General features: G+C 35.3%; 1 protein-coding gene across 5 annotated transcripts in view; it reads left to right on the plus strand.

Moving 5' to 3' along the window:
* The window catches only part of LOC138331340 (protein retinal degeneration B-like), a 57774-nt gene extending 37313 nt beyond the window's left edge, over nt 1-20461 (plus strand). For all 5 annotated transcript variants that reach the window (XM_069278884.1, XM_069278885.1, XM_069278886.1 and 2 more), the window contains 15 exons: nt 1851-1955; nt 3127-3255; nt 3676-3853; nt 4806-5016; nt 5403-5973; nt 7174-7344; nt 8117-8263; nt 8705-8853; nt 9298-9423; nt 9848-9964; nt 11507-11652; nt 11791-11940; nt 12621-12804; nt 13928-14056; nt 14387-20461. In XM_069278884.1, the coding sequence (XP_069134985.1) occupies nt 1851-1955; nt 3127-3255; nt 3676-3853; nt 4806-5016; nt 5403-5973; nt 7174-7344; nt 8117-8263; nt 8705-8853; nt 9298-9423; nt 9848-9964; nt 11507-11652; nt 11791-11940; nt 12621-12804; nt 13928-14056; nt 14387-14716 (2843 nt within the window). In that variant the 3' untranslated portion in view covers nt 14717-20461. The remainder of the gene's footprint in view (nt 1-1850; nt 1956-3126; nt 3256-3675; nt 3854-4805; nt 5017-5402; nt 5974-7173; nt 7345-8116; nt 8264-8704; nt 8854-9297; nt 9424-9847; nt 9965-11506; nt 11653-11790; nt 11941-12620; nt 12805-13927; nt 14057-14386) is intronic.
* The last annotated feature ends 206 nt before the right edge of the window (nt 20462-20667 follow it).

The following is a 20667-nucleotide window of genomic DNA, read 5'->3' on the forward strand; positions in this document are numbered from 1 at the left end:
TCTGCAAGTTGATTATTAACCATATATATGTGTATATGATCTTAATGAGTATTCATTTCATATGAGAATTTGTGAAACATTTCTTAAGAAGTTTCGAGACAAGACGTTTCATAAAATCTCATGTGAATGAACACAATTTAAGTTACTTCTGATTTAATGCTACTTTTTGCTTCTTTTCTTAGCTATAAATATCTATTGAACTAATAAAATTATAGAAATTTTACATAATCTAATTTATATTGAATATAAAAAGAAATATGTGATTGTAATGCTTAATATTCAGTTAAGAATACAGTAGTCTGTGGTATTGTGGTTAGATCGTGAAAATTCAGTAGTATTGTGATTAAATCAAAGAAATACAGTAGTCTGTAGTATTGCGATTAAATCATGAAAATTCAGTAGTATAGTGATTAAATCATAGATATTCAGTAGTCTGTAGTATTGTGATTAAATCATGAATATTCAGTAGTCTGTAGTATTGTGATTAAATCATGAATATTCAGTAGTCATTATTGTGTTATTTGCTTATTTTAATGTCATGCCCGTACACTATTGCCTTTCAGGGAATTCATTCAAACTGTATTTTTCACTGAAAAATTGTGCCCCCCCTCATCATATGCATGCACTTTTACTGGAAACAATAAACTAATCTCGCTGTATCAATATTACATACTTTAACAAGGTGATTGGGCACAGCTGAGCAATTATTGAAACCATATTCTTGTGACATCTTGTGAACTTTTAAATGATATGATAATGTAAGCATTGCTTCAATTCTGCTTATCACAATTTTAGCATTGAAGTAGGAAGACCAATATGATATATACTATGTAATACATCCAATGCATGCTGAAATCTAAAATGTATAATTACGTATATGTATTAAAGATGCTCCACCACTGACAAATGGTATTTATTCACTATAAAAAACAGGAGCAGACAATTTAGTATTTTTTTTCAGTTACAAATGTTACTTACTTTACACCATTACCACCACTGAAAAGTTTGACCTTCTAATTTTACTCCAAGTTAAAAATATGAAAAATAATTAATTGCATCTCGAAAAATTCCATGACACTATATTCTGTATGGAATGAAGTACTGATTACACATGCAGCACAGGCGAAATAAATTATTTTATATTATTTTTTGTGTTAATTAGGCATATATATACACGATTAAACACCAATTATTGTTCAAATGATTAATATCATTTATGCTCTGTCGGCGGTGGAGCATCTTTAATAGTTTTATCAATTAAATATGAGGTTCATGTAGATATGAAGAGAAAAATGAGTTATATCTTATATTATACCCCAATGTGTGAACCCAGATTGAGAACAATCACCAGTTAACCAACGGGAAATTATAATTATGATGTGACAATACTATAACGATGTCACATCATGATTGTTCAACAGAAATACTATACATTAGTTAATATGGGAGTTTTGAGATTCTAAAATGATATGGTTAAAGTATGATTTATCATCAATAGGTCCCACCTCTGGGTGATTGTGATGTCAATAAACTGTGTCAAAATATGACACTGCATATTACAAGACGGTGGTTTGATTAATTGATGGTTAATCATGCTTTACCCACATCATTTTGGGATCTTGAATCCTATGTATTGGGCATTAGTTCATTCAACTCAGTACTTTGTGGTGAGAAAGTTAATCTTATGATTTAGTTAACCCCCTCGCACATTGAAAGAAAATGTTTTAATTGAGGTTATTCCTTCTTAAAAACAAAAATGAACAAAATGTATGAAAAATATTTTTAAAATTAACTGAGTTAAATGTCCAGTATGGCTCTTGTTTCAATCTGTTTGAATTTTTTCTTTACAGAGGAATCTGACTGTGCAGTGATGGTTCGATCCTCATCCAACGAACTCATCAACAGTAACGATGAATTTTCAGACGCTGTATCCACCATGTCCTTTGATCCTAATGGTATGTTGTCATCAAGGTTAAAGGTCATTTCACATACCTATCTACTTTTCAGGGACCGCATTATCTATGTGGTTAAAATGTTCTGACATTACCACAAGCCCTCCACCTCTGGTTTGGTGCAGTTGCCAGATATTGGCTGGTAGTTAGTGGTTTTTCTCTGAGTACTCGGTTTTTCCTCCCCCAACACACCTGGCACGTCGTTAAATAATCCTAGCTATAAATAGGACGTTAAACTAATAAAACAAAACCTTGACTTTTGATTCCAATCTCTCCCAGGGTGCATTGCGGTCCCCACAATTTCACCTATGTAAACGGCCCTGCGAAATTTCAAGATTCTTGAAAAACGTATTTATGACACATACTAAGTTATTAAGTACCTATTGTAAATTTCTTTTTGTATCGTTTTCCTGTAAACGAGTGTTGGTTCTGACGTAATATAATTTGATTATTCAATATCAAACCAAACAATATTGGATTCTTTTGCGGATACACTAGATAATGGTACATGGCGATAAATATCTAGGTCAAAGGTCATCCCACATGGTACATTAAAAGTACTAGATGCCATTGAGAAAACAGATAAGAGAAATAGTGAAATAAAAGCAATATTGTCAGTTGAGAATCTTATCATGTGTCTTATAGTGGCGTGAATATAAAATATGCAGTAAATCTGTGATTTATAGAAGTGTAACAGGCGAGGTTTTCACCTGTCTAGATGTGAACAAATATAGTTACCCAGGTTCGGTACTCTGGGTTCCGTACCAGTTATGATATAAAAAGTTGAGGAAAGAAAAAGTCAAAATCAGTACTCAAACTTAGGACCTTTGAACTACTTTACAGATTAAACCCTTATTCGTGTATTAAATTAAAACCTTAATATTTAAAAAAAAGTCATTGTTTGCATATCACTTCATATCATGTGAATATGCTTTAAATTCTACACTGATGATTCACAGAAATAAAACCGCCACAAAATTTTACGCCCTTCAAATTTAACAGCTAAACAGTATAGAGACGTACCACACAATTTAATAACTTAGTCATCTGATCACCTGTAGTCAGCTCAGTCCAGTTCTGTAAATGTAACAGCAGCTGATGACACTATAGCTGAGAGTTATCTCCCTTGCCTTGTCAAGTTTAGAAATAAAAAATTTTTTTTTATTGTTTTCAGATTCTCCTTTTGAGCGACGCCTGACAAAGTACAAAATGCATTACCATGACCGTCACCAGGATAAAGAAACGTCACCCCCACACTCTGCAGGCTGTAAATCCAACGTGTTGTTTTTGGTGTTACATGGAGGTATTTAAGTTGTACTGTTCGTTGCTTTCAAATAAAACGTCAGATATTTAGATTGTCATTGAAAGTGTTCATCTAATGTTGTTTGTACAAATAATATTTGTTGATCTTAGATAATGTAATAAAATTACCGTATTTAGCGGTAGTTTTATTTTAGTGGTTTTCGCAGGCTGTCTTAAAATTTAAAGAACAAATTCATATACAGCGGTAATTATGTAAAAGGATATTTCTTTCATTTAATCACCCCATTGCAATAATTGATATGCGCACTAATAAATTATTATTTATTATTTTTGCATTTGCACTAAAATGTGACTGCTAAATTAAGTATGTTTACAATAACTAAGTGCTAGTTTGGGTGACATGTGTAATGTTTAGTAATACCTATTACTTATATATTGCCATATTTGTTTGTGACTCTAGGAAGTGTACTGGACTCCAGTAACCTTGAACAAGCTTCCAAGCGAGTGGATTTCAACATGATCAAGTCAACGTTTGAATCTGTGATACGTAACAACTATCCCGGAGCCCTCGGCCATATTGCCTTCCGTCTCGTTCCCTGTCCACAGATCTGTACAGAAGCACTTAGTATATTGTCCAGGTAAATTGCCAGATATACTCAGTATATGGTCCAGGTAAATTGATTATTAAATTTATTATTAAATTTACTCTGTATATGGTCCAGGTAAATTGATTACCAAATTTACTCTGTATATTGTCCAGGTAAATTGATTACCAAATTTACTCTGTATATTGTCCAGATAAATTGATTAATAAATTTACTCTGTATATTGTCCACGTAAACTAATTACCAAATTTCTGTATATTCTCCAGGTAAACTGATTAATAAATTTACTCTGTATATTGTCCAGGTAAATTGATTACTAAATTTACTCAGTATATGGTTCAAGTAAACTGATTACCAAATTTACTCTGTATATTGTCCAGGTAAATTGATTACTAAATTTACTCAGTATGTGGTCCAAGTAAACTGATTACCAAATTTTCTCAGTATGTTATCCAGGTAAATTGATTACCAAATTTTTGATTACCAAATTTACTCAGCATGTTGTCCAGGTAAATTGATTACCAAATTTACTCATTATGTTGTCCAGGATTACCAAATTTACTCAATAATTTGTCCAGGTAAATTGATAACGAAATTTGCGTAATGTAATTAGAATTTATCAGGGTTGACTTATTTTGTGATATAAATCAAAGTGAAACATTTTATCTTGATACTCAAGTGTAGCATTCTTGCCAAATATTTTTAACATCTTATTAACAACCAGGGTCATTTAAGGTCTATGAGATGTAGGAAAGTCAGAGTACCCAGAGAAAGACCAATAACCTACAGTCAGCACCTGGCAACAGCCCCATATGGATTGAAAACCTTCAGGGATGAAGGTATATTGTGGTTATATGACATCTTAACCCCTCGCCAGCAAGACCCCAATTTTGTGTAAGCAAGACCCCAATTTTGTGTAAACAGGTAAAGTTTAGATTTTTACCAGTGTTTAAGCCTGTATTGATTGCATTTTTTTATCTTTCAGTGTAAGTCCGTACAGTTTTGAATCTCTCGCACCAAACACTGGGGAATCCGGGGTGATTTGGACTCAAGAGTTCGTTCCCTTGGGAGCCATCTCGCTATTTGTGACTTCAAATCCAGACTACCATGAGTATGTCAACAAAATGGTCGCTAAAGCGAACCTAGTCTATCACGAGTTTATGTTGTCAGATGAGGGTAAAGGTTTCACTGGTCAGGTAAGTATCTATAGACTGGGAGGGAGACATGTGGGCTGGGTAATTCTATGAGGTGGGAATTTTTGTGAAGTGGAAAATTGTGTGAGATGGGGAATTGGAGATGGGAAATGATGTGAGGTGGGGAATTTATATTTGAGGTAGGGATTTATGTGACATAGGATATTACATCAGAAAGAAAGTGATACAATAAAGGAATTTTCATAGAAAAAAAATATGGAGTGGGAATTGGATCTATATTATTGGAAATATGATAGAAATAATATTATCTATTTTCAGCTATAAATTTATGACAAGGTTATATATATATATATATATGTATGTACATGAAGGTTTCTGACACTAACGATTGTCACCTCTGATGTAAGATATCATCTCTAATGTTACAGGTTTGCCTGCTTGCCGATGCTATGGGCTCATTGTTAGGGTATGATGCCTTATGTCAGGCTAACGCTAACTACACGCGCGGTCTCAGTACGTTTGACAGTCATTGTAGTCTCAATGATTCCGACTCCTCAGCCATTCGTCAGGAACAAGACCAGGATTCCACCCTCAAGCGTGACGCTCAACTCGATCCGTCAGCATCAGCATTCAGACGAGGAGAAAACACACAGAATTCTGGGAAATCTAACCTAGAAACATCACGGCAACTGAGTCACAGTGACCCAGATTTGTCAGCAGGAGGAAGCCTGAGTGACAAACATTTTAATAGAAGTGATTTTGTGTCGTCGGAGTGTAAACTACGGCGTCAGTGTTCTGCTAACGTACGCCCACACCAGACTCACCTGAGCGTCAGTGATGGCGCGAAGGACGAGTGTGGGCGCAGGACTAGTATGGGCAGTTATAATGACGGCTCTGTTATAAAGTTTGACTTTGATGTCTCAGATTTCTTTATGTTGGGATCGCCCCTTGGACTTGTTCTGGCCTATCGTCGTATGTTTTTCGGGGATGATCGTAATTGTAAGTATATTTTTAATTACTATGACTCAATAAATTTTCAAATCTGAATGTTAATCAAATACATTTTTAGCCCACCATCATCAGATGGTGGGCTATTCAAATCGCCTTTCGTCCGTGGTCCGTCCGTCCGTCCGTCCGTCCGTTAACAATTCTTGTTACCGCTATTTCTCAGAAAGTACTGAAGGGATCTTTCTCAAATTTCATATGTAGGTTCCCCTAGGACCCTTATTGTGCATATTGCATTTTGGGACCGATCGGTCAACAAGATGGCCGACAGGCGGCCATCTTGGATTTTGATAGTTAAAGTTTGTTACCGCTATTTCTCAAAAAGTGCTGAAGGGATCTTTCTCAAATTTCATATACAGGTTCTACTAGGACCCTAGTTGTGCATATTGCATTTTGGGACGGATCGGGCAACAAGATGGCCGACAGGCGGCCATCTTGGATTTTGATAGTTAAAGTTTGTTACCGCTATTTCTCAAAAAGTACTGAAGGGATCTTTCTCAAATTCCATGCATAGGTTCCCCTTGTACCCTAGTTGTGCAGAGTACCTTTTAGGACTGATGCATAATGCCTTTCAGGACTGATTGGTAAACAAGATGGCCAACGGGCCGCCATCTTAGATTTCATTGTTGAAGTTTGTTACCACTTTTCTTAGAAAGTACTATAGCGATCTGTCTCAAATTTTATATGTAGTGTGTTTGAAAAAGTTTGAAAAGCAGGGAAAAGATCCCTCTTTCCATTGTCAGACATAGATCATTCTTTGGTGGGCGCCAAGATCCCTCTGGGATCTCTTGTAACACAAATGAATCAAAACAATGAAGTTTGAAATATTGATACTTTTGTGGTCTCAGGTTGTCCTATGCCATTTTAGAGTTGTTTATATAAAACTAGTGAACAGAAGTTTTTTGTTGTTTCAGGGTGCCTTATGTAAAACTATTGATGTTTTTGTCGTTTCAGGGTGCCTTATGTAAGACTATTGATGTTTTTGTCGTTTCAGTGTACCCTATGTTAACATATTGATGTTTTTGTCGTTTCAGTGTACCCTATGTTAACATATTGATATTTTTGTCGTTTCAGGGTGCCTTATGTAAGACTATTGATGTTTTTGTCGTTTCAGGGTGCCTTATGTAAGACTATTGATGTTTTTGTCGTTTCAGTGTACCCTATGTTAACATATTGATGTTTTTGTCGTTTCAGGGTGCCCTTGTAGTCCTGCGTGCCATCAAGTGTACAACATGATTCACTCCAGTGACCCTACAGCCGCTCGCCTGGAACCATTACTCCATAACAGTTTTAAACACATCTTCCCCGTTAAAGTGCCACGCTATACAAAGTTCCCAGTAGGTGACGGAGAGCCTATACATGTGGGTAAGTCTCCTGATATCTCTGCTGAAATCTGTAAATTGTAAATACCAGCAAAACATTTTGAATTCCTCTACTGTTATGCAAGCATGTTAACATTTCATAAAGAGGAATCAATGTACCTGTATATACCTGCAGAAAAAATTAAAACTAATCTATTGCAATTCTCAAAATGGTGTTGTCTTTTGGTGGTGAATAAAAAAGCATTTGTCAGTATGAAAATTATGGCACATGTTATTTTAAGCCATGTGAGCTATACAGGTCCTGTAGGCCTTTTGTGATATTTTGTATGAAATAGATTACTGTTTTACTAAATCTGTTAAATGTTCTTGATAAAAAAAAAAAAAAAAAAAAAAAAAATGTTTTTGATAAACAGGTGAATGGTTGTTATGTAGGAAATACTGCATCAATATTTAACTTATTCAGGATTTTGAAATGGTTCAAAGTTGGTAGATATTTTGATAATATCAGTCAATTATTATTGGGCAACAATATCAATCTAGTTAAAATTAGACTTGTAGCAAATCTCTGCGATGGCCTGCTGAGGTGACCCTGAGCAGGGTGTTGTTAGATTTTGTTTAAAAGCATCATAGTGAAGTGGAATTACAAGTCTAATTTTAATTAGATTGGCAACAGTATTGAACATCGCTTAGCTTAACATGTCAGTTGAGCAATACAGGCCCTGTGGGCCTCTTGTTACCATATGAGGTAGATACTAGGTAAGTGTTTTGCTGATCTGAGAATCAAAGTTTGATAACCATGTGACTGGTTGTTACAGTTGAGACCATACAGAGTAACCTGTCCCTGTTCATCAATAATCGGCGCGGATCGGCCGGGCCCAGTCTTCAGCGACAAAACAGTGTGTCCAGTGTCGTCAGTCAAATCTCCGGACTTGGAGAATCCATGGTGTCCAGTATAACAAATGGTAAGTCTGTCCAAATTAAGATGATTCCATGATAATGGTCTGTATTGATGCTATGTATGATCTTGTATGACCTTGTGTGACCTCTATGTCACAGTGACCAGTAAATGGTGGGATATCTTATTTTGTTTCAGTGAACAGTAACTTTAGCTGTGTTTGACCTTGTATGACCTTGTGTGACCTCTATGTTTCAGTGACCAGTTACTTTAGCTGTGTTTGACCTTGTTTGACCTTGTGTGACCTCTATGTTTCAGTGACCAGTAAGTTTAGCTGTGTTTGACCTTGTATGACCTTGTGTGACCTCTATGTTTCAGTGACCAGTAACTTTAGCTGTGTTTGACCTTGTATGACCTTGTGTGACCTCTATGTTTCAGTGACCAGTAACTTTAGCTGTGTTTGACCTTGTTTGACCTTGTATGATCTTGTGTGACCTCTACGTTTCAGTGACCAGTAAGTGGTGGGGTAACAAGCGTATAGATTTTACCCTATACTGTCCTGAAGTTCTCCACTCCTTCCCTACATCAGCCTTGCCTCATCTCTTCCACTCCAGTTTCTGGGAATCTTCCGATGTAGCTGCCTTTGTACTCCGACAGGTAAAACGACAACTGACCACTGGTCAGATTTGTTTATTTGGACGCATGCTACCTAAAGATTTTCACAACACTCTGCCTTAACAAGGTTCATGCGTTCTTGATGGAAAACAAAATTTAAATAAAACATAAGCACACAAATGTACAAAATTTGGCTATGTACGTACTGGACAGTTGTTAAATTTTGCAGGTGTAAAATTTCTCAATCTAATGTTTGGAACTTAATCACAATGTTTATTTTTGAAAAATATTTTTAAAACCTTTAAATGCATCATTTATTCGACAGGCTGTAATATTTAAAACTATGATTTTAATAAATTTCACAAGGTATTACACTTAACGAATTTGGATTGATCGAAGAATTAAGCAAAATTACAACCCTTGCAAATATTTGCAGCTATACATTGATGTTTCGATAAAGATGACAAAAATGTTACTTTTTTTCAGATTTTACGACATGACATCCTCAGTTTGGACATGGAAAAAGATCTTGACCGATTGACCGTCAGTCCAGAGTCTGCCAACCTTCCCCGAGAAAAATGGCTCAAAAGGAGAACCACCATCAAAGTGAAGGTTAGAGTTCAAAGGGTTGAGGGTTAAAGGTCATAATTAGTTCAGATATTATAATGTAGTCAAGTGATTGATATTTAAGGTCATCAACCAAAAGATTAAGGGTTAAAGGTCATTATTCAAAAGTTGATACTACTTAAAGGTACCTAACTTAATCAAAATGACTTTAAATTTTTAGAAGATTTGTTTACCAATAGAGGGATTTTCCTACATTTGGAATAAAAAAAATTGAAATAAAAATGGGATCTCATGTATTTGGTTAATATGTGTACAAAATAAAATGCATTTAATTTTAAAGTTGATTTTCAAAAAAAAAAAAAAAAACAGAAAAACAGAAAAAAAGAAAAATGTTACTTACATTTATATGCAGTGCACATATTGATGCAAGGCTGACAAGTTAAATAAGAATGATTATTTTGTGTTGTAGAATCTGCAGCCCAATCACCGTGGTAATGATGTTATAGTAATGGAGGACACAGCTCAGGAACTAAGTGCTCGCTTCATGTATGGCTCTTTTGATGTCACCTCATTGTCAGGAGAAAAGGTAGGCTATAGCAGAAACAAGGTTAAAGCAGCAGAGTCAAGGTCATATCTAAGAAAGTCAAGGTCACATATAAACTAGTCAAGGTCACTTACAACAAATTCAAAGTCATGTTATAATACCAATAATATCATATTCATTTTGTACCTCACAATTAAATTAAGACAGAATACTGATTTTTAATTAGCTACACACATGGGTACTGTGCAGCAATCTAAATGGTATGATATTGAATGTGAACCTATTGTGACGTTACCATGACAGGACACCAAACTTGCTGGGAGCCCAAGGGACTGGATTAAAAGTGATCAATTTAGCCATATTGCTATAAATATATTCTATTCTGAAAGTTATGAATGGATGTTGCTGATATTTCTTATGTAGCATCCCTATGGGATATGGTTTAAATTTTCTTTTGAATTAGAGAGCTTCATGTTACAGTCAAACCTCGATGTATCGAAGTTCAAGGGACCGTCAGAAAAAAACTTCGAAACATCAAGACTTCGAATTATTCGTGGTTGAAATTAGACCGATGTTTTTTTTTTTTACCATGACCAACTGTGGTAGTTATGTACATGTCGTCTCCGTTCCGTAAACTTTATACACATTGCATTTACCACAAGCAAAAGAAAATAAAAACGAAGTATGCAATTAATCATATGTATTGCTATCGTTAGTAATATTACGGAATGAATATAAAAACGAAAACACGTTGTAAAAACGAAACTAAAAAGGAGGAACCGAAAGCGTTACAACACCTACAAAATACTTCGATTTAGAATGATCGATTTGCTCCAGTATTTATGCCAAAGTTGTGCAATGTAACAGTTTTGAGTATGAGTTTATTAATAATGTGGCTCGCTATTTACCGTTCCGTAAATTCTACAAACCGCTACCAATGGCGGCGGCGAACATCAAAAACGACTAACTGTATCTTTGCCATACTAATGATTTAATAATGCAGCTTGTAAAAACAAAGCACCAGGTATCGGCCTGATTAGTGATATTAATTATCTTGATGATATCAAGCAAGCAACACAAGCTGTCATAATCCCTATTGTCCAGCGAAGGGCCGTCGCGAGACAGCTAACGTAGCTGTGACAGCATGCCGCGGGGTATCGGCGAACACCTGATCTGTACAGGTAAATTTTTATTCGAATCATCGAGTGTCAGTAACCTATGATTCTATAACAAATGGTCTATGAAAAAAGTTTGATACATCGAGAACTTCGATTCATAAAACTTCGATTCATACATGGGTTAGTTAGTAATGTTATATAGTGAAGAAATTCGGGACCAGACAAAAAGTTCGATACAGCGAGAAATTCGATTCATCGAAGTTCGAATCATCGAGGTTTGACTGTAATTGAATCCGTAACTGCAATACATGACACTGTTTTGTCACGTTCTAAGCCAGAAAAGATTTTGTTAATATAAAATATGAGTTTTTGTCATATTTATTGAATCAGGTAAGAGATACAGGTCCTCTGGGCCTCTTGTCTAATCCTAGTGTTGATCTAATACCAGTAAATACTCTATGTATAGGTGGACATCCATGTAATGGACCAGTTGACAGGGGAGTGGAAGTTTCTGGGAACGGCCGTCACAGACAAACATGGCCGCCTCAACTACACCATCCCGGAGGATAAACGCCTACACCAAGGAATGCATTCTGTCAAGATTGTTGTAAGGTAACCATGGCAACCACAGCCTAAATTAGCAATTTTATTTTAGTCGTGAAAAAGGTAACAAAATCCATAATTTATCCTGATTTCTGCACATAAAAAATCTTCACAACTGACACTAACTTTATTTGTTGATTTTGACAGAGGGGACCACAGTTGTGCAGATTTCTTCCTGACAGTTTTACCAAAGAAGACAGAAACTGTCGTTTTCAGCATTGATGGTTCATTTACTGCAAGTATGTCGATCTCGGGTCGCGACCCCAAAGTCCGAGCCGGAGCAGTAGATGTTGTTAGGTGAGTTTACAGTAAACTGCTTAAAACAGGAAAATAATGTCCATGAAACAAAATGAGGATTCATATAATGGATTTCAAACATTCTCTTGTCTGTTATTAGTAGAATAATAAACACAGAGGTGATTGATTAACAGAGCGCTGACAAACTTATCTCATGACTTAATAGTTTTTCTCTGACTCTATTTGCTGCTTTTCAACAAATTTGATATTAATTTTAATGGCTTGGTTTTTCAATGGATTTTTTGTTTCATTTACACGTATACGTTCATGCAGACATCGCGAAATATGCCGGTCCGACGGACAAGTCCGGCAAAATTTGACTCGGACCGGCTATTTTAAAATGCAGTCCGGACCGACCGTCCGGCAATTATTGAGTACCAGAAGTAGTTAGAAATGGTGTCTGAAGTATTATGCAGGTGCGGAATGTGGCAAAAATGTTAACTGCATAAGATAATCATGAAAACAGCTGCTTGGATACTAATAGCAGGAAGTAATGTTTACTTAAAAAATTCACATTAATGTTCGGTCTAGCAAAATCTTGTTCGGTCCGGCTTACTCACAGTCCTTGCTGGTCCGAATGTCCGGCCATTTTTTTCAACTTTCACGATGTCTGTTCATGATTATGCTGTGTTGATTTAGATTCTGTTTTACTTTATTTCCCGGTTTTTTATTTGTGACAGGCATTACCAGGACCAGGGGTACTTGATCCTGTATGTGACGGCCAGACCTGACATGCAGCACCGTAAGGTAGTATCCTGGCTAGCCATGCACAACTTCCCGCACGGAATGGTGGCCTTCATGGATGGACTGTCTAAGGAGCCTCTCCGACAGAAACTCAACTATCTCAAGGGCTTGGTGTCCAAAGTGAGTGGATAGGCTAATTAATTTTCTTTATATAATATTGGTCACCATACATGAATCTGTGAAAATGAAAGATGTGTGAATGGTCAAGATAAAGAAATGTGAAGGATCAAGATGACCTAAATTAAGGATGTTAGAGGTCAAGATGATCTAAATTAAGAATGTTAGGGGTCAAGATGATCTATAGCTATGTGTCATGCTTCATTTGATGTGTACTGATTTGCACTGTCTTCACTTTTCACATTAAAGCTTCATTTTAAATTCTCATACCGCTTGGATTGAGCAAAATCATAATGTTATGTGATACTGCTGAAGATAATTTTAGAGTTCTGTTCCATTGTTGCCATTGTGCTGAGAGTTAGAAGGCCCTTTCATAAAATATTATTTTCCAGCCTCAATAAATAAAATAAGAAAAACATCGTCATGGCATTTTGGTGTCAATGTATGACTTAATGTGCACCTGTATAAATTTTGGCCTGACCCCCCCCCCCCGGGGACAGGAGGGGCGGGGCCCAATAGGGGAAATTAGGTAAATCCTATAAATAGCTACTTGTCCTAGAGGTCTGCATGGATTCTGCTCAAATTCGTCACAAAAATCCTTGAGGGAAGGGGAACAGAACTTGTATAAATTTAGGCTCTGACCCCCTGGGGGCAGGAGGGACGGGGCTCAATAGGGAAAATGGAGATAAATCCTATAAATAGCTACTTGGCATAGAGTTCTGCATGGATTGTAACAAAATTTGGCCATAAACATCTGGGGGAAGGGGAACAAAAGTGCACCTGTTCCAAATCTCATAACTTCTGCCTGCGGCATTGAGCTAAACTTTGCTGAAATGATAGATGGTCTTGACTAAGTGTTGTTATCTTAGATGACTGCTAACGAAGCTGCGATCTTGAATCTTGAATTCTTGAACCACTGTTTTTAAATTTTTTCATTTTTTTCCAAAGAAAATTGACTCCAACTTGCCATAAGTGGTTCCAGATATTAGTATCTTAAGTATCACAATATTTTGTATGTGTTATAGAGATAGGATGTTGTGATTCAATTGAATTTGGCTTTGATTTTGTATGTGTTATAGAGATAGGATGTTGTGATTCAATTGAATTTGGCTTTGATTTGTTTTAGGCGGGAATTGTGTACAAGGGTGCTTACGGCTCCAACAAAGACATATATGTATATCGGGAACTTGGACTTACATCTCAGCAGATGTTCATTGTTGGAAAGGCTTCCAAAAAACAACTAGGACAGGCACAGGTATATCACACATATCTGAGAAAATAATAAATGGTGTCTCTGGTGTATGAGAAGCAAATAAAAAACTTACAAGTGACTTTTCCTCATCAATAATCGAAAGGCCTGGGGTACTCTTATTAGGCATGTAGCATGCTTGGATGAAGGGCTACTAAGTTTGCTTAAAGGAATGACCTTGAATTTCTCTCTCTTTTATTTTTCATTCATTTTTTACAGTTAGTATTTAAATGCAGTTGGGTATAAAACTACATGATGATGAATTGGAATTGAAAATTTAAAATGACCCATGTGTGATATTCCTGTTCTACATGTATTTATTTGTGTCTGTAACAGATTCTATCAGATGGGTATGCGGTTCACCTTCAGTCACTACAGCTGCTAGGACGGGCCGCGGTGGGAAATGCTCGTATGTTTATAAGGAAAGGTTGTATGACAGTCCCTAACCAGAGTGAGACCAGGAAAAGTGAGGGCAAGCGTGCAGTCAAACGAGTCTCGTCTAACTCAGCTTCAGGTGGCGACTTCCTTAAACCACAGGATGTGTTAATCACAGTGAGCGACACAGGAAATACAATTGTACAAAACAGTCAAGCTGATTTCCGTACAACGGCCCGCGCCCGAGGCTCTTCCCCTCGTCCCAAGGTACCCACAGATGTTCCACGATGATCAGGAATTGTTATATATGAACACTTTATTGTAGGACACCAAAATCATTAATTGTCACAGTAGTGGACAGGCTGTAACAGATACTGGACCAGTTCTCACTAATCCTCATACACGTACTTACGTGAAAGGTATGGTACGGAGAGTCTGATTTCTCTGTTCATGTCTTATCAACAGTCCTATCTTTTTAGTTTTTCTAACTCAAAAGGGCAATGGTAGGATGAAGCTCATGCTACGTCACTACATAAGCTGTCCATCCTCCATATTCATCTTCATACTACTTACAAGGTTAAACATGGATATTTCTGCGAGTGTTTTATTTAGCGATTTGCTCGAGTACATATTTCACAATATTATTAATTTTGCAATATGTATACACCTGCTAATTTTGTGCAACATAGTTTTATATATAGAAAAAATATTGAGAGGGTGAATTTTAGCACTAAAACATCCTTCGCGTAACTAGCGTAAATCTCCTTAGCGTAAATTCCCTAGTTTACATTCACAAATAGATTTGACCAAAGTTGGTCTGAAGTAACCTTAAGTAAAAGAAAATCAATTTTGCCTAGACTTGGGTCTGGGTCTTTGCCATATTGTGTCCTCATTTAATTGGTCAGATGTGTATTACAGGCCCTCTGGGTCTCTTGTGTATGTATCGGTTGGCCATGATTTTAAATGTCACCGAAGGCTGTGTCTGTTTACATGTGATAACTGTAACAGGTTACTTTCATCGGTTCATATTATTTTGCAATATGAACTGACTTTAGTGCTAAATTATCAAAATATATCAATTCAATAGAAATCAGGGGAAAGACACAGGAGAGAATAAGCATAATTTAGAAGACTATTTTTAAGATTAGTTAGAGTGAAAGTTATATCAGATCAGATGTGCCATCAGTTAAAGTGCACTACAGATCTCGTCATAAGATTAAGTACATATAGTAGAATAGCAAAATATTAAAACATTTTAATATAAATATTATTACGTCTTTTCACATTACAGAGTAACCTCCCTTGTGTGTAAGTATTCATTATAACGTCATTATGTTTTGAGAGTGACATTCACATCATCTTTTTTCTGAAAAGTATGACATTACGCTCGCTTACATGTGACTTCATAATTTATATCTACCCACAAGGGCCGATAACTCTGTAATATGCAAATAAAGATTACATAGGCAACAAGATCTGGTTGACAATCAACTTTTCGTGTTATTGGTTTTTGAGCCTAACTCTGTAATGTGCAAATACAAACTAGGTAGGCAACAATTTGCAATGAATTCCAAATACAAGAAGATCAAGAGGATGATCAACTTTTTGTGTTACCTATGTTTTTGAGCCTAATGATCAAAGGTCATTATCCTCTTGTTATAATATTAGGCAATTTAACCATTTTTTATCCCTAGCAGACCAGAGGAAAATTTACCATTTATAAACTTAAGCATAATAGGACTTAATGAGAAGATTTTAGTAGTGTGTGATGTAGGGGTGTATTGATTAAAAATATGGATTGTGGATGTTTTACCCAGATTAGTTGTCAGTTCAGATTGAGTATTTTCTCGATGTGTTGTTACTTAAAGATGCTCCACCACTGACAAAATGTTTTTTCCACTATCAAAAATATCAGAGCAGATGAATAAATAGTTTTCTTCAGTTACAAAAGTTAAGTACTTTACACCATTACCATCATTGAAAAGTTTGAGCTTTTAATTTAGCTTGAAGATATATCAAAAGTAATTAATTGCGTCCTGAAAAAATTCCTTGGCACTATGTCCTATATGGAATGAAGAACAAAAAGCAAAATAAATTACTTTATATGTAATTTTGTGTTAATTAGATACATAAATTCACAATTAAACATGAACTATTGATCAAATGATGAAATGCTTTGTCGACGGTGGAGCATTTTTAAGACTGATCGATAAGTTACATTACAGTTACACTTATACCAGTTGGCATTCATCCTCCTGTAGATGCCAGTAAAAATACATGTACCTCAATGCTTATATTTACATGCGATGATAAATTCACAGTACATATGACTAGTCAGTAAGTAAAATTATATACTAAAGCCTAGTCAGTACTGCCTGTAAGTTGCATTGCGTTTTGTTATAGTTGTACTGTGATGCTATAACTTGCCACAGATTTCAGTCAAAACTTGTGTGATGTTCACACCTTTTTGGATAAAAATAAAGGTTGAAATTGGGAATGCGAAAATTACGTTGATATAGAAAATTTCAACTGTTTTCATCCCCAAAAAATTACTAGTGCAAACATTATACAAGTTTATACGGTACAGATATTTATGGGGGGTCAGGGGGTATTCTAGGTTGGATTTAGATATGGTGATTATTTTCTAAGAAGACATTGAAGTCTTGGTACTTGAACACTGTGTATAGTTTAAATAGTTGATGCGATTCCTTCCTCTAATTTTAATTATCATGACATAGCTTCCTCCCTAATGACAGTTAAACCTCACTAACTCAAATTTGTATATTTCAAAGATTTAATTCAAACTATGTTACTGGTACTGACCAGATCTGTATAGTCAGTTACTCTGAATTCTCAAATTAAGTTTTAACGAGCTGACCTAACGAGGTTTGTACATATTTGTGTATATACCCATGAGATAAATTCGTTGTGTGTACTAGCTGAGCTAATGGTGCTTAAATGATTTTTCATTTATGTGATGTATATTTTGAAAACTTCACAAAGTGTGTTTCATAAATTAGATTAAATAGTTATTGTTTAGAAGAAAGTTTTAATCCAGAAATATCACTTATTTTTCATTAAAACTTTAGATTATGTGAACGTATATAGATGCCATTAATTCATTGTTCTATTCATAATGGTAACAATGAACTATTAGAGGAAAATTGTATTTTACACAACAAAACAGTATCATACAACTTAAACTCACAGTAATTCACATTTTCCTAAAGTGGCAAATTAAAAAAATATTCTTCAAAAACCTTGAAAATCTAGCCTTATTTTTTGCGGCTGTTACGAATAGTTTTAGGCTTCATTCTAACAAACACCGTATGAATATATCCTTCTGTTCGTTATATCAGTAGAATTATGCTCAAAGATATATTTTAAAGAAGACAATCATAGAAATGAAAGGTTTTTTTGTAGCGCTATTTTATTGTTACCCTGAAAATCACATCACAGTTTTATACATATACCCTAATTTCTTGTGCGTTGCCAGTGTGATATATGGTTAAAACATCTCAAATAACCGCTTGCAAGCTTTCTGATGAACTGGAGCATATGACAAAATTTTAATATTTTGGCTCACATTCCTAAAGGACTCGTTATGATGTGACATCTATCCTCATCTCGGCATCAACTTTTCCACTTAAACAACTTCTCCAAAAGTAGGAAATCTAGTCCTGATATTGTGCCTAAAACATGCTGGGATGAAGAGCTATATCAAATTTGTTCAAATGAATGACCTTGGCCTTCATTCAAGGTTACAGGGGTCATGAGAAATCACCAGTGATGGCAAGCTAATGCAGCGGGCAATGCACAAGAAATTACAGTCAGAAAAAAAGTATTGAAACTTCAATCCTGATACAGTCCAATGATTGTTTATATATACTGAAAATTAGCATTTCATAGAGTATTTTTTTAAACAATTGTGATATGTTATCTGTTATATAGTTGCATATGAATATGAGTTCGTAGGGAATCATTCATTCATTATTTATATGGTAGGAATCTCCCATCATTTATATGGTAGGAATCCCCCATCATTTATATGGTAGGAATCTTCCATCATTTATATGGTAGGAATCTTCCATCATTTATATGGTAGGAATCTTCCATCATTTATATGGTAGGAATCTCCCATCATTTATATGGTAGGAATCTGCAATCATTTATATGGTAGAAATCTGCAATCATTTATATGGTAGAAATCTCCCATCATTTATTTGGTAGGAATCTGCAATCATTTATATAGATGAATCTCCCATCATTTATATGGTAGGAATCTCCCATCATTTATATGGTAGGAATCTCCCATCATTTATATGGTAGGAATCTTCCATCATTTATATGGTAGGAATCTCCCATCATTTATATGGTAGGAATCTCCCATCATTTATATGGTAGGAATCTTCCATCATTTATATAGAGGAATCTCCCATCAGTTATATGGTACGAATCTCCCATCATTTATATAGAGGAATCTTCCATTATTTATATGGTAGGAATCTTCCATCATTTATATGGTAGGAATCTCCCATCATTTATATGGTAGGAATCTTCCATCATTTATATGGTAGGAATCTCCCATCATTTATATGGTAGGAATCTCCCATCATTTATATGGTAGGAATCTCCCATCATTTATATGGTAGGAATCTCCCATCATTTATATGGTAGGAATCTCCCATCATTTATATGGTAGGAATCTTCCATCATTTATATGGTAGGAATCTCCCATAATTAATATTGTAGGAATCTTCCATCATTTTTATAGAGGAATCTCCCATCAGTTTTATGGTACGAATCTCCCATCATTTATATGGTAGGAATCAATCATCATTTAGATGGCGGGAATCTCCCATTATTTATATGGTGGGAATCTTCCATCATTTATATGGTAGGAATCTTCCATCATTTATATGTAGGAATCTCTCATCGTTTATTGTTTCTACATTAATACCGATGTATCCTCATCATATCTTTATAATTTAAGTTCTTATATGTACCCTAACAATGACAACATCAAGGTAGTATTGTTATAGTTATATTTAGTAACTGTATGTTCCGCCCGCCATATTTGGACTGTATTATTTATATGTTATTTTATTTTCAATATAATAACCACTATGTAATTGGTTGTACGTCAGATAATTGTATGTGTAGTTATGTGTGAAGATTTATACAATATTTGTTATATTGTTAATCCAGTGATCATGGATAAGAGAATTGACAATAATCCAGTTGTCTTGTCTGTCTAGCAGGAGAATCGACAATAACCTAGTTGTCTTGTCTGTCTAGAAAGAGAATTGACAATAACCCAGTTGTCTTGTCTCAGTGCCCAGAGAGACGGGGTTAAAAATAACACAGCTGTAATAATTTGGCCGTTTGGTTTTTCTACAGAGAATTTTTAATACCGGTTATGTGGTTTCTCAAGACAGAATTGACAATAACCCTGTTTCGTTTTTCTAGAGAGAATTGACAATAACCCTGTTGTTTGGTATGTCTACAGAAAATTGACAATAACCCTGTTGTTTGGTTTGTCTACAGGAAATTGACAATAACCCTGTTGTTTGGTTTGTCTACAGGAAATTGACAATAACCCTGTTGTTTGGTTTGTCAAGAGAACATTGACAATAACCCTGTTGTTTGGTTTGTCAAGAGAACATTGACAATAATCCTGTTGTTTGGTTTGTCAAGAGAGAATTGACAATAACCCTGTTGTTTGGTTTGTTTACAGGAAATTGACAATAACCCTGTTGTCTGGGTCTCTATTATCTAAATATGTAACTGGGATACACTGGATTAGAAATCTCTATCGGGCGTTGCCCCTGACATTATTATGTTGCAGACACAGCTTAGACGCATTGTCATGTATTTGTTGTAAAATAGAACAGTGCTGAAAAGTGAATTCTCAGATTTATCATATTTTTATCAATATTGGTTGTTGTGTGTCAAACTTGGAAAATGCGATATTTGTCTTGTTACTTGATGAATGATGTAAACAAAATATTGACAATTAAATGTTTTATGATTGAATTATGGATATATGATTTGTTGTTTCTATCGCCCTTTATCATTTGTTTGTTTCATTAATTCTTCCTTTAATTTTGTTTGTTTCATTATATTTGCATTGTGTCTTCTTGTAATAGAAAAACTACTGCCCTTTTTATAGTACAATCGCACTGAAATATGCTGCCAAAGATATCGAGCAGCACACCGAACCAGCTCTGATCATACTGACA

Source organism: Argopecten irradians, chromosome 9 (genome assembly GCF_041381155.1).
Source record: "Argopecten irradians isolate NY chromosome 9, Ai_NY, whole genome shotgun sequence".
Classification (NCBI taxonomy): Eukaryota; Metazoa; Mollusca; class Bivalvia; order Pectinida; family Pectinidae; genus Argopecten; species Argopecten irradians.